At 35.3% G+C, this 17,971-nt stretch overlaps 1 protein-coding gene across 1 annotated transcript; it reads left to right on the top strand.

The window, feature by feature from the left end:
• Positions 1–7,845: 7,845 nt before the first annotated feature.
• LOC149568670 (kinesin-like protein KIN-8A) lies at positions 7,846–12,311 on the top strand. The gene is made up of 7 exons (XM_089816759.1): positions 7,846–8,801; positions 9,249–9,522; positions 9,606–9,659; positions 9,748–9,840; positions 9,937–10,176; positions 10,399–10,521; positions 10,626–12,311. The coding sequence occupies exons 1-7, from the start codon at positions 7,846–7,848 to the stop codon at positions 10,830–10,832; spliced, it is 1,947 nt and encodes a 648-aa protein (XP_089672885.1). The 3' UTR covers positions 10,833–12,311.
• The last annotated feature ends 5,660 nt before the right edge of the window (positions 12,312–17,971 follow it).

Raw genomic sequence — 17,971 nt, 5'->3', positions numbered from 1 at the left:
GACATCTAAGGGATCTGGGATTTATTTTAGTGGTAACTAATTCACCCCCCCTCTCAAATACTCCTCTTATATTTCCAACATCAACTGCCAAATCCCTAGCCAGATCAACAAAATCAAAATGAAAACCCTTCACAAGATCCAAATCAAAACCCTCAATAAGATGAAAATCAAAACCCTCCACAAGAAGAGCAATAAATTATGTAACCTCTATTGATTGAAAGACCTCCTCCTGGCACCCAAGACAACATAATGAATGAAATAGAAAAAGAGAGAAATGAATTAGATGCAATCATTGGTAGGTTGAAAGTTTGTCAAAAAACCAATCCTATGAGAAAACAATTGGCATCCTCCTTTGAGTCCATTATGAGCCATGTAGCTTCTTTTTGTGGTTAGTTGGATATTTGGCGCGTTAAGAGAGAAGAACAAAGAAGAAATTATGCAAAAAAATCATCCTATAAAGATGTAAGAAAAAAGGACATAGCAAAAGGTAGCATCTGTGCATTGTTTAAAAATCTTGGAGAACAACACACTATTAAACATACAACTAAAAGGTTCCCCATCCATTGGTGCATACATGATGATATTAGAAATAACTTTCAGAATAGATGGTGGATGGTCTTTGATGCTCCTCCCTGCAATAATCATAAGGTTCTCTACAATTCCTGTGTCATATCCATCCATCTTCTCATGAAAGCCAAAAGATACCTCATCATCTTTAGCAAAGTCAACCTTTACCTCTTCATCAAAAAAAAATTGTCTTATGCTCCAAACAATCTTGCTAAATGGAAGACAATTCTCCTTTTGATTTGTAGATGCCAACTCAAACAAAATTTCATCATCTCTTCAAACCCCTGATTGAATTCAGCCCAAAACTAATCCAACTTGGCCACTAGGTTCCTTTAAATGTGCAATTTCCTCACATTAGCGATCTAATTGGAAGATTCCACTTGCCTCACACTCAGTGATCTACTTTCCATATTCACAACCTGTCTCAATTTGGTGATCTTCTCACTAAAGGAAAACATCATCTCTCACATCAAGGTTTCATAATCAAAATGATCCATCTATTAGTCCTCTACAATTACAAGCCAGAATCACAATCTTCCACCTCACAATAAAGACATCTAGGGATCCACACGCAATCAATCCACCACACAACCAACACATGATCAAAAAGATTCTCTAACACTACTCAATATAGTTCAAGACTAGGTGTACCCCACTTGGAGGTGACATAGCCCCAAAAAAAAATCACATAGAAGAGTATAAACAATAACATAGATTCATATCAACTGCAACAATTATTCTTATAATATAATCATAATAGTACATCCATAGTCTTGACTGCAAGGCCTTTTAGTTTAGGACCAATACAAAGAAGAATACAACTCAATCCTCATATGTGAAGATCCACCTCCTAGCCATTGTCCCTCAAGATGCTCCTAGCTACTCCATGCTTAACTAAATAATGACTCTAGATATCACAAGACCCTCTACTTATACCAAATCAAGCCACGTGTTATCCTAGCAAGTCATATTAAATGAGAACTCGCATTAAATAAACACTCAAACCACAAATCAGCCTAATAGATTAAATAATATTTAGGATAGGCCCCAAGTTACAATCATGACTAACTTGTTATATAAAATAACATTATGTGGTCTTAGACATAGGACCATACACCATCCAATGATCCACATCTAAGATAACATTAGCCCAACTCCCATAGATCAAAGCTCATAGAAATCATCTCCAAATTCCAACTAGGAAATAAGGAACACATTACTAGCAGCCACCAAAAGAGCTCTAACTTTAATATGATCAAACCAATCATTATGTACACATAGGACAAGGACCACCAATATTTCTTAGACATAACCCTAACCATGCAAAACATAGGGTCCATAAAATCCAAGCTTGATTATCTTGCATCATGATAAGTACATGATCTTTCCATTTCTTGTTGGATATGAAACAAAATTTGAAAACCTATTTTTTAAGAACAATTCCTCTATCTACAATATGTTTAAATTTTGTATTTTAAAATCCCTATGTTCCTTGAGATGTGAAATGATTCTCGGCATAATTTTCTTATACTCAATTTTCCACTCTTCAAGTACTTTAATGTTGGACTTACAAGTCTGATTGGCATGAAGATTGTAGAAAGGTATTTGGTAATACTTATCATAACAATGTGTTGTCGTTGATTGGGAATTGCTCAAAGATAATCAAAGTGTTGGAAAGGAGAAGATGCAACCATTGATAGAAAGTTGTACTGGTTAACATGTGTTTAGTGGTTCAATTGAAGTATTTAGTGGTTCAATTGAAGTAATGATTGAAAAATAGGAATGAAAACAAGAAGATATAGGATCAAGGCCAAAGAGTCACCAAAAATGTGAAAGGATATAAGGACAATGAAAATGAGTGATGTGACACACATATAGTTCAAAGCAATGGAAGGGCGCAAGGGAAAAGGCTACATATATGCTCATGGAGGGATTGGAAAGCCTACTAGTTTAGACCATACTAGTAGGTGTCACAAATATTTTTTGAACAAATTGAGTAAGAATTTTAAATTTGAGTTTAATCAGGATTTGTTTTGGTTAAAAATACCTAGAAATCAAAAGTGTATAAGGACACTTATATTTCATTTTATTGATTTTTTTGTTGTTGTGGTTGTTAAAAAAATATTTCTCATATTGAGTGTGCAAGATAGTGAATAAGATCATAGTTGTAGCAAAGAGAGTTGAACAACATATGGGCTATTAAGAACAACAAGGAAAAAGTGATCTGGGAAGTTCATGAGACAAGCAAGATAAAGGAAGAAGATAAGTGCATCTTCAAGGAAACATAATAGAGATCTACAAGGAAAACCAATGATATTCTTAGATCACTCACTTAGATTGCTTTCTCACCATTGCATCTGTTTGTAAGCCTTTGACAAGGAAAGCTTCTGTAGTAATATTTGTAGATCCTTTTACAAGGTGTCTCCTAGAAAAAGATTTGTAAATCATCTAACTAGGTGGTTTTCACAAGATCTTTTAATCCTCATAGGTTATGAACATTCCTATTAGGATGTGTTGTCAGAGGGAACATTTATAGCCTTTAATGAGGCCACCCTTTACATGCATTATAAGGGCTAGTGGGTATATTGCTCCCATTATGGTTTTCATCCTCTCATCGATGGTTTCCATGTACAAAATCTCTATGTTATTGATGTATGTTTTTGTGTGTGAGTTTATTTGCTTTTATAGTGTTGCATTCATTACTTTATTTCAGTTTAGATCATTTATTTTATTCAACTAGGAACAAGATCAACCGATGAGAATGTTCATACTGATTCCCCCCTCCTCTCAGTATTGGTTGGGGCCAAAAATTAGTATAAGAGCTCAAAACTTGACTATAGCAAGCCTGACAACTTGAAGATATAATTGAAGTCTTCATATTATAGAAATAACTTGATAAATCGCTTAATACTATTGAGGGTTTGAAGGACAAGATGAGAAATCCCTTAATCAAAATGAAGAAGCTAATGAAGAAGTTGAGTGAAATCCAGGAGCTTGTTGAACAACTAGAAGACCAAAAGTGGATTTGAAGAGTCTGATGAAGTCATGATAAGTAATCTAATGGTTGATAAAGATAAGCTGAAGAAAACCATTCCACAAATGAGGAAAGAGATGAAAGATCTAGAAAAAGGAGTAAGAAAAGAAAAAGAGGAATGAGATAGTTCCATCTTAGCCAAAGTGGAAGCTAAGAAAGAAGCAAGGAGAAAGGGTGCACATATAGTACTAATAAGAGAGGAGAATAGTCATCCTTACATGGAGTAGTTCACATAGTTGTTGAGAAAGTACTCAAACTAATTGGAGAGCTTAGAAGTATGAATGAAAGGAACAAAAAATGAGAAGATTCAATGAGAGCTCAGAAAATATTGAGGAACAACTACATGCTCAAAGAAGAAACAAAAGTTTCACCAATATTGGTTACGTGTGTGAAAACAAGACTAGAGAAAGTGAGGTTGCAGGAGAAGACCTGGACTTCAAGAAGTTGGGATACACATCTCCAAAGGGTAAGAAACATGTCAAACCCACTTTTTATTATTGTGGTAAGAAGGGAAATGTGTCAAATGTATGTTGGTTTAAGAAAATATCACCTGTTAAGCATTGTATCTTTGATGGGTATAGTAATAATTGTCATCTATGTGGTCATACCACATGGATGTACATGTCTCATTTTAGTGTGAAAAGAGTAGATGGAAGCTACTACTACTACTACTACTACTATAACAAGTATGGGCATAGATTTGAGGATTGTAGATCAAGAGAAAGATCTAACCAATCATCTCTAAAATCAATGAGTCCCACTACAAGGAACAAGTTTGCTACACTCATTTATACTCCCTATGGTAATGATGGTCATTCTACAACGCATTGCAAGTTGAGAGTGAGTTAGAGTAACAACACCCGACCATGGAAAGGTACCAAAGTAACATGCAACAAGTGGCACAAGATTGGGAATCTTTCTAGAGAGTACAAAAATAGTAGAAGAGAAAACATCAAGGTTGTACACAAAGAGAAATATGAGAAGGATTTTGCCAATATGTAGATGAAGAAGAGCGAGGAAGAAGAGGTGGTCAAGCTTGTAGAGGATTGGTTAGTGGTGAGACCTTTGAAGTAAATTAAGATTACTCACAGCTGGAGAGGTTATGAAAGAAGAAAAAATCTTACATCGGTCCCCTAGTCTAAACTAGTAAGTTACAATGTGGCAAGAAATGTTGCCGAGTGATCGAACACATTGGAAAATATGCACCACCTCAAGGATAACTTTAAGAAATCCTATCCAAAAAAATTAATAAAATAATGGTGAATCCAACATTACATTTGGGGAAAAATTTAATTTCTATTGCCAATTTTTTCAACATTGGGGAAACTTTAATTTGAGGAGCAATTTTACTCTGACCATAGTAAAATTTCATAAAATTAAAGCATTTTTTCCCCTTGTAAAAGAAAAATATATAATGTAAGAGGAAATTTTGTTTTATCACTAAAAGGAAAAGAGCCGTATATATTATATTCAAAATATTTTACAAATTATCCTCATTCAAAGTGCACATATTAGAGGGAAAGGAATGAGAAAGAAAACCCCTAGTGTAGCATATACATTTATGTTCTGATGCAATTACATTCACCTTTGTGACTTAACAAAAGTCTTTGGGAATGAATACCCTCTCCTACATTTAAATCAATTTAAAATTGTCTTTACAATTTTTTAGAAAATATACAATCACCCCTTATTACAAGGGTCTAAGATAGACAATCCTTTTCTAGTTACATAATTGAATATCTTACAATTGATGTTTCTCTTGCATGGATTTAAAGGAGGTTTATAGCCTCTGAATTGCATTCTTTGAAATGTTGGTGCTTCTTATTTGGAACCGTTAACATGTTTAGATTAGCTTCTTTACACTTTTGTTTTACATCATCTCATAGTAAGCCTGCAACTTCATTTACAATTCAAGCTCAAAAAAAAGTTAGTCTCCAAAATTCTATAATCATGGGTTCTTTATCCTTAGCTTAAGAATTTCATTAAATAAATTAAGCTGCCCTAATTATCATAGGATGAAATTTTAATATTGCTAATTTTCAAATTTATTTTGGTTTCTTTAGCTTAGTTTTTTAGGATGAGATTTGAAATGCCTTATTAAGATATTTATTTGTGATTTCAGATTATGATTGTGGACTATTTAGCATCTTTGTCTTTTCTATTGTGTTGGATAGTCCTTTACCTTCTAAAATTTAAATTTAAATTCTAAAAATTAAAGCTAAGACACTAAAACTAATATGAGATCTATCTATCTAGAGTATAAGAACTGTAGAGCTAGTCAATGTAATGTAAGAGTCAATTTCCTCTCTTGTAACGGAAAGGAATTATAATGTATGAGGTAATTTTTTCCATTTAATGGAATATATATATATATATATATATATATATATATATATATATATATATATATATTGTATGAGGAAAATTTTCCCCTCTAGTGGAAAACTTATATATTATACGAGGAAAATTTTCCCTTCTAATGAAAAATATTTATAATGTGTTAGCTAATGTGTACTACGAGACAAGAAATAAGGTTATATCATCGACAAATTGTGTGTGATTACTAAATGAAATGATTACTAGAAATCAATCCTATGGTTATAAAATTAGTTTTCAAATTATTAAGAGATGTAGACCATTTTGATGATGTACTAGTATGTACTTATAGTTTTACAAATATAGTTTGTTATTTATATTTTGCTTCGATGTAAAGACTATAAGGCTATTGCTACCAATCATCAACATTGCACATGAGGAAGTCATTTTGTACCTTAAATGCATTTAAATATATTCACACTTAGCTTGTTTGATTTGTTTACTCATTTACTAACTCATTATATGCATCTCCTCCTTGAATTTTGTTAAAAAATACATTTCAAATTAAATATAAGGAATTTTTTAGGTTTCAGTATATGGCTAATAAGTTGCCAATTTATCACCAATATTTTGCCGATACTTTTTTTCCCTTGGCAATAATTTATCGATAATGATATTTTGAATTATGGCTGAAAGTTTATGTTTAACTTAATGTTAGGAATCAAGCTCCATAGATTCTATACGAAATGACTTTGGAAACCATGTTTTTTCATGCTAATAAGTATCTTTCACAAAGGCAATAATAACCTCAATGTAAAAAAAAATTTTATGAGTGAATGGATGTAACATCTCATTAGGGATCCTTATCGATAATTTCTACAATATAAAGGTAAAGTTATGATTTACCATGAGTATTAAAAAATCATAATGTTGAGAGAAACTTTTAAAAATGGGGATTTATTTGAGTAACAAACTTGAAATTTTGATTTAAAACTCCATACCTACTTCCAAAGTGGCAGCAACTTGGACTCAGTTTTCAAATTGTCAGATCTTTGTGCACTTTAGAACCAGCATTGCACATACAAGCAAATAAGTAGTGATACTTTTTAATAACATAACAATATTAACATAGCACTCAAATAATTTGCATACACCCAAATTATTATCCAAAAATTAATGTAAGCAAATTGTGACCTTACTTTAGAGTAAAATCTACATCATATGAAAAGTGCAAGCTAGGTGTTTTCTCTGTAGTCCTCAACAGCTTGGAAAACACTTCCTTAGCTTTTTCTATTAAACCATTAGTTCATAATACATATAGTTGAGAAACTATGTTGACATATCAAAATTAAAAAATTGCATAGAATTAATCTTTACCTCTTATGTTGTTGACTTTTGCAAAGCAAAATTACAAGACAAGAATCACATATCTTGAATCCTAAAAATGGGATGGTCACTATATGATCCAACAAATAATGTAAGGCAGTAAGAAAAATATAAGATCTCAATAATTGTGTAATTAAATTTTAAAAACTATCTTGACACAATCTACATCAACACTCCACGTAACCATTGCATAATTTGCAGTCATATATTGCTTCCCCAAGACAATTCACATCTCAAAAGCCAACAGCAAACGTATTTGTCAGCGTAACTAATGCACCTACTTTCACTGCAAAAGCTAGTATTTAAGCATTTATAAAATTCAATATGGAGACAATGAAATGTATCTTCTAGTTGGATATTACTTCCAAAAATTAGATATAAATGTAGTTTTATATTTATATATTCAATCACTTTAATGCTCTTCACTGAGAAATCAATGGTGCGATGAATGGCGGATACTCTTCAAGATGGAAAACAATTACGGCCAGCAAAATCCGCAGACATTTTAACGTTCACTGCTAACTGTAAATTGAAAAACAATTATGGACAGCAAAATTGTATTGTCCGAACTGGAAGCAAAATCCTATTGTCAGACCTTGGAAGGCCCGGAAATCATTGAGAGACGTTTTCTATCGGCTAATTTTATGCCGCCTGTCAAAAATGTTGGCCGACTGATTATAAATTATGGCAAATGTGCTTCAAATTTCAAATTCTTCTTCTTTGTTCTTCGACTATATGTACAAGGACAGAGCGAGGCACTCTTGAAAATGAGCCCTGTTTATGATATCATGGAATTCTCTTGTTTAAATTCTCTGGTTTTCCTGTTTCCAATGCTTTTCTTGGGTATCATATATGCTTGTTCAATGTGGAGCTGCAGCACTTCGAAATCATCTCCAGAGAAGACGAAGAACCATTGTCATACGGATTCATATAAAAGGATATTTTGTTCTGCTTTTGCTCTTTTCAAGGAGGGGTTTAAGGGCTTGAAGCAGAGGCAAATTCACTCGGACCAAAATGCCGAGCCCCTCAGTGAAGCCTCTGAAGTAGCAGAACCTCCAAAGTCTATGCTTGAAAGAAGATTGGAGCAGAGTAGCACAAGCATTTCAACAACAGTGGCAGAAAAGGAACTGTTGACTCCGCTTTGCAGCAATTCTCTCAGTGTGGAAAACTCAGGGCTCTGCTTTGAGTTGTCAGAGGAATTATCTTGTGACTCCACAGGTGGACGATTTCAAGTTAGTGGCAAGAGGAGGAAGAGCAGAAGGGAAAACGTTTCCGAGCTTGCAGAAAGGATTAAGGTTTATGTTAGGGTCAGACCTCTGTCAAAAAAAGAAGAAAAAAGTGCCCGTAGTTGTGTTGGTGCCGTGAGCGACAAGGACCTCTTGCTGAAACAAATTGGAAACAAGGAAATTTCAAGTTCCAAGAAGAATGGCACTCAGACTTACAAATTCGATGCAATTTTCCATGAATCTGTTGAGCAACAAGAAGTTTACAATGCAAGGTAGTTAATTTCCTCATTTGCCCCACTTTCTTTGCATAAGATAGGCTTCATTTTATCCAAGAAATAATAATAACTGAATTTTCTTGGCCCTCTCTCTTAATTTCTACTCTCCCGCCCTTGAGAATTTCCAAGAGTCTATTGAGCTCCGTATATTAGAAGTTTATTGCCGGTTTTCTATGTTGAATTGATTTACATGTCAGAAATATCTGATATTTCTTGTGATCTAATCTTGTTTTGTGACAAAAATATTTCAATTACTAAGTATGAAGCATTTGAGAAAAACAATTCAATTAGATATTACTCAACTCTTATTGTGGCTAATACAATATGCAAACATGCAGGCTCTCTAAAAAAGAAAAATTGAGAATAGCTTCCATTTTAATATTGTTTGTAGTTGTACTGAATTCTATAGAATGTTATGTAATTGATTGGAATGAATGTGTGCAGCACTGGAGAGCTTGTTGATGCTGTTCTCCATGGAAAAAATGCATGTGTGTTTTGTTATGGAGCTACAGGGGCAGGCAAAACTCATACAATGTTGGGAACCATTGAGACCCCAGGTGTGGTGGCCATGTCGATAAAAGATATCTTTACAAAGATTGGGCAGCAAAAGTGTTATCGAGAACCAGTGGTTGTGCTTTCATATATTGAGATTTACAATGAATCTGTGAAGGATCTCCTCTCCCCCGGCAGGCCTCTTGTTCTGAGAGAGGATAAACAGGTTTTCTTTAGTCCAATCTCAAGCTCTTTGTGTGAGCATTTGGGGTTTCTTTTATTGACCTAAATGAACTTTCGTTCTTTCAGGGCAAGGTATCGTTGCTAGGGATCACACAATGCAGGACTTATTCAACCAAAGAGGTGTGATTTTCACTTTTCTGTTAAATTTGGATACACAACAGAGAATACAAATCATACAACAAACGTGTCTAAATAAGCTTGCATGCAGGTAATGGAATTACTTCAACAAGGAAATAAGAACAGAACTACAGCATCCACTCGAATGAATGAAACTTCATCTCGATCTCATGCTATCATTCAGGTTTGCACTTCATAATACAAGTCCTCTAATTTGGAATTTTTCAGTCTTCAATATTATGTAGGATCATAACTTAAATTGTTTTGATTATTGTTGCAGGTTATGGTGGAATGGAAAGTGGATGGGGGATCAAACACTGAAACTTGCAAGGGTAAACTATCTCTGGTAGATTTGGCAGGGTCTGAGAGGGCTGCGGCCACAAATCAAAGGACAGTCAGATGTGCAGAAGGAGCCAACATAAACAAATCACTCTTGGCCCTTAGCAGCTGCATAAATGCTCTAGTAGAAAGGAAAAGACACGTACCTTACAGAGATTCAAAACTAACTCAACTTCTCAAGGTATGAAAATTATTATCCTTAAGATTTTTCCCAATTTCTACTTTTCTCACTTGTAAGCTTTTAGAATGACATTATAAGGAATATGATGTAAGCCATTATAAGGAATTTGCACAGCATATATCTACATAACAATTGAAAATGTTTAAATATAAAAAAGAAAAAACTATCTTGGCAAGATCTTTTAAGGGTCAACTAACCATGATAGGCGTTGCATGATTGCAGGACTCATTAGGTGGAAATTGCCAAACTGCCATTATTGCAAATATCAGTCCAAATAATTTAGCTTATACAGAAACGAAAAACAGTCTTCATTGGGCAAATCGAGCAAAAGAGATTCCTACAAAGGTAAGTTATGACTAGATTTTAATCAATTGCTATTTTAACAGTTTAGTTTTATTTGGAACTGGTCAATAAAATGATCTTTGATGGGGAGTATAATGATATTACAGGTCAGCAGTATTGCAAATGAAGGGGAAGTCAAAATTGAACACTACGAGCTTCTCCTTAAAATGCAAAAGGAGATTCAAGAGTTAAGAATGCAGAATGATCTATTGCAACAAAAGTTAATTGCTCTTGAAAACCAAGGCCTGAGTTATCCAAAAACGGGCATTCTACAGAGAAACAGGCCAAGGAAGTTAACAGTCAAGGGCTATTAATCACCGTGAACTATGAAAAATTCTGATTTGCTATTGCTACGATGGTATCTATATATCAAACTTTGAGAGAATATAGTATTCATTGGATTATGATTAGTTTAGATATATCAAATATGTAAATTCACAAAACCAAGAATTGAAAAAATTATATAACCATTCTTATCACGTGGTAACTAGATAGTGGAAGAATTTTTATATGAATTTTTTTAAATACTCAGAGATTCACCAGTTAACAGGGCAGTGTCATTTAACTTATCAATTTCAGATGAGTGCCAAAAGAGGGAATATGCATAGAAGTTTATTGTACTATTGAATTTAATAAAACAAAATTTTCATTATAATGATAAATGGCTTCAACTTGGCTTCAACTAACTGCCAAGAATACAAAAATTGAATCCAAAAATTTCCTTGTACTATGAACTAGATAACCAAATTTGTTTACTTTGACCAGGTAGCACAGATTAAAATGATCATGAATAATCACCTAAGAAGGATTATCAAATATGAAAAATGTAAGGATCGTAATATGGTTGAGCGAGCATGAAATGATCAGGGTATCAATGTTTTCAACAATAGCCTAACATTTTTATTTAAAAACAATGGAAAGGTATATTTACAGTTATAGCAAGGATTTACCATATGTTAGTTTTAGGTAGCTTGGACAGTTGTTCATCCATATGTGATTAATTAGAGAATAATTGTTAGAGTTAGGACAAATATTTGTTAATTAATTGACTCCTTCTAGAAGCAACTAGAAACTTTTTGGTTAGGAAGCAACTAGAAGCTTCTTGGTTAGGAAGCAACTAGAAACTTCTTGGTTGAGTTGTCTATATCAAGAAGCAACTAGAAACCTCTTGTTTAAATAGTATAAAAGGGGATCAAGGGAGGCATTTGGAGAATAGAACAGAACAAAACAGAGAACAACAAGAGTTGTAGAAGCATTTGCAATGTTGGCAAATGAGTTTGCAGTGATAGCAAACAATCTTGTAGTGTTAGTAAGGGTGCAATGATAGTGTTGGAGATAGTAGTGGAGAATATCAACAAGAGAAATTAGAAGGTTGTTTGAATTTTGCCAATGAGAAGAAAGGAAGTTTGTATCTCTTGATTTGCTAAAGTTAATATATTTTCCATTTGTAGAATTGGTTTTCCCTTAGGGGTTTTTCCAGGGACGATTTGTCCAAAAATATTGTGTTCTTTGTGTTCTGAATTTCTTTCTGTATTTTATTGGTGAAGTTGCAGTTGTGTTGTTTTTCGATATTAGTTGTGAATTTATTTTTGAAAGTTTAAAAATCATTTACGATAGGAGATTAATAATCAGTGACTACAATAGTGTTAATTTTCACACGATCAACGACCTATCATATAATGATCCTGAAGAATTAGTATGATAATAACATAGGCACCAAAAGAAAATGCTTTCTCCTGCAAGATTGCAATTAATACGAAAGCAAGAAGGTGAGCTCAGAAAAACAGACTTATTAAAAATTGAAAAAAAGAAATAATAACGATATATATATATATATATATATACAAAAGAATGTTTTGCACACTTTATCAACAGAGGATAACCTCCACACATGCGGCCACGGGCACAAACCTGGTGGTCCCTAAACTGGGCAACACCATGATGGGTTGGGCGAGGGGGGTAGAGTTGGAACTCAAGACTTCTTACTTCTAAAGTTTAGCCAAACACCAAAACACCAAAGGCCGGTGTTGGTGATGGACCTTAGTTTCATTGGACTTGTATTCCTAGGCATATTTTTAGCTTTAGATGTTTTGCACACTTTATTAGTGGAGGATAACCCCCACACATGGGGCCATAGGCACAAACCTAGCGGTCCCTTAACCAGGAAACACCACGATGGGGGGTGGGAACTTGAGATTTCTTACTTCTAAAGTTTAGCTAAACACCAAAACACATAATCATTTCATTTTTTTAATATATATGCATGAAAGTTTTATATATACAAATGCATGAGGATAAATAATATCATGTATCACTTTGAGATATTTTATATTTGTAATGTCCCATTTTTTTTTGAGGAATTAATTATAAAGTTATCAATTAAAAAATATATATTACAAGGTAACTTTATAAATTAAATAAAAAAATCTTCTAGAGGTTGCTAGAAGAAGTGGAGAAAAATTAAAAAGGGAGGCTGACCTATCAAGGAAAAAAGAATAAATAGGCATTGAGGGCTCATTGCCTGTCATTGAGATTTATTATTTCTTTTTGCTGATGTGTGTTGTGGAGCCTAGGGTTTATGCAAGTAGTCACAATTGGCCATTGAGAACAAAAACTCTCAATTGGTACGCAATTTTGAGGGTGTGAAAGATCACCTAAATTATTGCAGTTGTGGGAAGGATATTTCAGTCCTTTCACTTTTGCTTAATTGTTGGTTTGGAGTTTTAGTTGGAGTTGCACTTTCATCATATCATCTTTAGCATTCAGTCTCCACCATTTGATCAATCCAGGTTCTTCATTTCAATCTGTAGTTGCAACAAGTTCTCAATTGTATACAACTAGTTAGGGTTTCTCTATAATATTTTGGTGTTAAAATTTGCCACATCATTTGTAAAAACATTTGGTTTTCATTGAATGAATACATTGGCACTATTATTTCTTTTATTTCAGCAATATATTTTAGTAGTGTATTAAATTTAGGGTTTTGTTTAGTGGCCTATTAGTACGGGTCATTACAGTGGTATCAGAGCAGTTTCCTACCAGCCTGATAGGGTTACCTAGCCACCATTTAATTTAGTTTACAAAAGAACCAACATAACTGAGAATATGGCTGAGAGACATTCTCAAAGCCCATCCAGAAGTGTGCAAGATGATGAGACTTTACAGCAACAGGAGAGGCTTCTACAGTCAATAGAGGAAAGTACATAGGCAATGATGGTTATGATGCAACATTTGATTGGGAAAAGAGGAGGAATAATCATAATAATGACCAGATGATAGGAGCATAGTAGGATCACAACATAGGACACGGTCTGGAATAGCTGATAGACCCACACGTCCTACATTCAGAGAAGAAACTCCAGCACACACACACCTGATGCTATGGTAACAGATATTGTAGATGAACTCCGACAAGCGAGGAATGAGTGGGATTCATTACCAAAATATGTACAGGATGGATGAACATTTGACAGGTACCTGAACTATAGAGCTGCCAGGTAGAAGCAAGTAGATAAACACAATGAGTTGCAACAGTTCACCAACAAGTTCGTATTACCCACATTTGATGCCAATGGAAAAATGAATGCTCGTGCTTGGATTCATAAGGTGGATACTTTCCTATCTTTGAAGATGATGACAGAATTTGAAGCACTCAAGTATGCCACTTTACACTTAGCTGGGGCAACACATGGTTGGTGGACACATGGCATGATCACATTGCAACACAATCAGTTAACCACTTATTAGGAGTTTTTGGATAGATTGATAGAAAGGTTCGATAAAAAAAATCTTGAAGCTTATCTCCAAGAGATAGCCTAGTTGAGATAGTTAGGAGGCTTAGAACAATTTATCAATGACTTCCAGAAGCTTGCAGTGATGGTGCCTGACATTTTAGAAAGGAGGCTAGTTATTTTATTCACAGAGGGATTAACTGAACCACTCAAGGGGTGGGTAAAGGCCTTTGATCCTCCTACATTAGAGTAAGCCATGAAGAAAGCCCGTAGTATGGAACTTGCAGCTCCAACAAACCAGTTTAGTTCAAAGAGTTCTTCATCATTTAGAGATATTAAAGGGGAATTCAGCAAGGGTAAAGAGAAGGTTAGTGACTCAAAAGACAAGCTAGCTACACATTGGGATAAGGAAACACTTAATGACCTGTGTAGGAAGAATCTATGCTTCTTTTGCAAAGGTCCCTATGAGTTTGGTCATGATTTTCCTATGAAGCCTAAGGGGAAGGCTAACTGGGTGATGTGGGCTTATTACGAAGGTTCAAATTCAAACATCTCAAAGCACCATGATGAGGATCTTGATGAGGCGGAGGGTGAACAAGAGGTAGATAGTGCTGAGAAAAAAGAGGCTCCAGAGATACATTTACAGGAGGCACATTTGTCTAGTATTCAAAGAGAGGGATCTTTCATATTTTGAGGAGTCTTGGTAGGACAAAAAATTATTACTCTGTTGGATACAGGTGCCATGCATAATTTCATTGATGCACAATTTGTGGAGAGGCATGGACTCATTACTGAGGAGTTCGAGGGACTAAGAGTTAAGGTAGCTGATGGATATACTCTTTGTTGTGATAGGATGATGCAAGATATACCTTTGCGCCTGAACAACTATGAGTTTAAGGTAGACTATCATATGCTCAACATGGGTGACATGGACATAGTACTTGGGATGCAATGGCTACATTATTTGAAGGAGGTTACCCTAAGATTGGAGGATATGGAGATTCAATTTGTGGTGGATGGCATGACTCATGTGCTGAAGGCTATCCGTAATGGTGATGTCAGGACTATCTCATTTAGGAAGTTGGAGAGATAAGCCAAACATAATAATATAGAGTGGGTAGAAATATGTGCTTTGATGCCTACCCAGGAGGGGCAAAATAAGACTGAATATCATCCAAATATTCAAAAATTGAGAATAAAGTATGGGAAGGTATTCAGTGAGATTCCACTAGGCAGGCCACTAGACAGAGGTATTGAGCACATTATCGAGTTAGAGGAAGGTGCTAAGCCTGTCATGATCACACCATACTGGCACCCAAAATGACTCAAAGATGAGATCGAGAGGACCATCAATGAGTTTCTAGCAATGGGACACATCAGAACAAGTAAGTCACCCTTTGCATCTTCTGTTGTTTTGGTAAAAAAGAAGGATGGTACTCTATGAATGTGTATTGATTACAGGGTGTTTAATAAGAGAACTATAAAGAACAAGTATCCCATCCCACGCATCGATGAGCTAATAGATGAATTTCATGAGGCTTGTTATTTCAAAAAAATTGATTTGAGATCAAGCAATCACCAGATTAGAGTTCGAAAGTAGGATATTGAAAAAATTGCTTTTAGATGTCATTACGGGCATTTTGAGTTTGTAGTCATGCCTTTTGGTTTGACTAATGCACCTACCACTTTTCAGTCCACTATGAAATAAGGCTTCCACCGTCAGTTGAGAAAATTTGTTCTAGTGTTCTTTGATGATATTTTGATCTATAGCAGGACATGGCAAGAACATTTAGAGCACTTGGAGACAGTATTAAGCATTTTACAGAGCAAGTCCGTGTATGCCAAGGAGTCCAAATGTGATTTCAGGATGACAGAATTGTTGTATCTTGGACACATCATTAGTGTGGAAGGAGTGCGAATGGATCCTAAAAAGATCCATGCTATTGTTGATTGGCCACCACCAAAGAACCTTACATAGTTAAGAGGGTTCCTTGGTCTATGTGGATTCTATCGCAAGTTTTTTAGTGGCTACTCATGACATGTAGCGCCCATGACAGATTTGCTGAAGGAAGTGGCATTTGTGTGGACTCGAGAGGCACAGGAGTGTTTTATACAATTCAAGGAAATGATGACTACATGTCCAGTATTAGCATTACCTAATTTCACAAAGCCATTTGAGCTTCAATGTGATGCTTCTGGAGAGGGAGTTGGTGTTGTACTCATGCAAGACAAGCATCCTATAGCTTATTAGAGTAGGAAACTCAGAGGGGCTGAGAGATCATTCAGCATATATGATAAGGATATTTTGGCCATCATGCATGCCTTGGCCAAATTTAGACAGTATCTTGTGGGAAAATTTTTTTGTATTAAAACTGATCATAATAGTTTGAAGCACTTTTTGGGACAGCGGGACCTGAATGATCGTCAGGTGAAGTGGGTGAGTAAGTTACAGGCATATGATTTTGATATCACATATGTTAAGGGGACACAAAATATTGTTGTAGATGCTTTATCCTGTAGGCCACACCTCACTTCTATGATTTCGATATCAGAGGATTGGCGACACTTGATTGTAGCAGAATATGCCAAAGATAGGTGGGCCTCTGCTATAGTGGAGGGGACAACAATCGACACCAGATACACTCTCATAAATGATTTGATCATTTACAAGAATAGGATTTACTTAGTCCCAGGATCGAAGTGAAGCAAATGATTTTGAGAGCATTCCATAATTCACCTACAGTAGGCCATCCTGGGTATTTCAAGACTTACAGGTTAGTATGGGAACGGTTCACTTGGAAGGGACTTAAGGCTGATTTTTGCAGTATGTGCGTGAGTGTCATGTTTTCCAACAGAACAAACAAGAGCACACTTATCCAGCAAGGCTCCTACAACCACTTCCTATTCCTGACAGGAAGTGGGAGTGCATCTCTATGAATTTTATTATGGGCTTGCCTCGAGCCTAGGGGCATGATTGTTTCTATGTGGTGGTGGATAGGCTGACAAAATATGCTCACTTCATCCCTATCGCTACTACATACTCAGCAACTCAGGTGGAAAAGGTCTTCTTTAGGGAGATTTTTAGATTACAAGGTTTGCCTCAGAGCATTGTGAATGACAGGGACAGTTGCTTCATGAGTCACTTTTGGCAGGAGATATTTCAGTTGTGTGGCATTGAGCTTACACCTAGTACCAATTATCACCCATAGACTGATGGTCAAACAGAGATTGTAAACAAATGGGTGGAAGGGTATTTGAAGAATTATGTGGCAGATCAACAGTGAGCTTGGGTCAGATGGATATATCTCTATGAGTATTGTTACAATACTACATATCATATGACAATACAAATGACACCCTTCATGGCACTTTACGGTTATGAGGCACCTAGTTTCTTAGATTTGTTGTTGGGAGACAGTCAAGTACCCCGTGCAGGTGAACTATTACAGGAAAGTAAAGATATAGTTGCTACTCTCAGAGACAACATTGCTAGAGCTCAGAACCAGCGAAAATCGTATGCAGACAAGAAGAGGATTGAGTGTAGTTTTGAGGTAAATGATATGGTTTACCTCATGTTGTAGCCATATAATAAATCCACTCTCAAGAAGAGTGGTATAGAGAAACTCAAGCCATGCTATTGTGGACCATTCAAGATCATCAAACGAGTTGGTGAGGTGGCTTATGAGTTGGAGCTTCCCACAAATAGTAGACTGCACAATGTG

This window comes from Cupressus sempervirens, chromosome 3 (assembly GCF_028749045.1).
Source record: "Cupressus sempervirens isolate cs-2001-9-10 chromosome 3, ASM2874904v1, whole genome shotgun sequence".
Taxonomy (NCBI): domain Eukaryota; kingdom Viridiplantae; phylum Streptophyta; class Pinopsida; order Cupressales; family Cupressaceae; genus Cupressus; species Cupressus sempervirens.
Note: the sequence above shows the minus strand (reverse complement) of the source record. Positions and strands in the feature narration are given on the sequence as shown.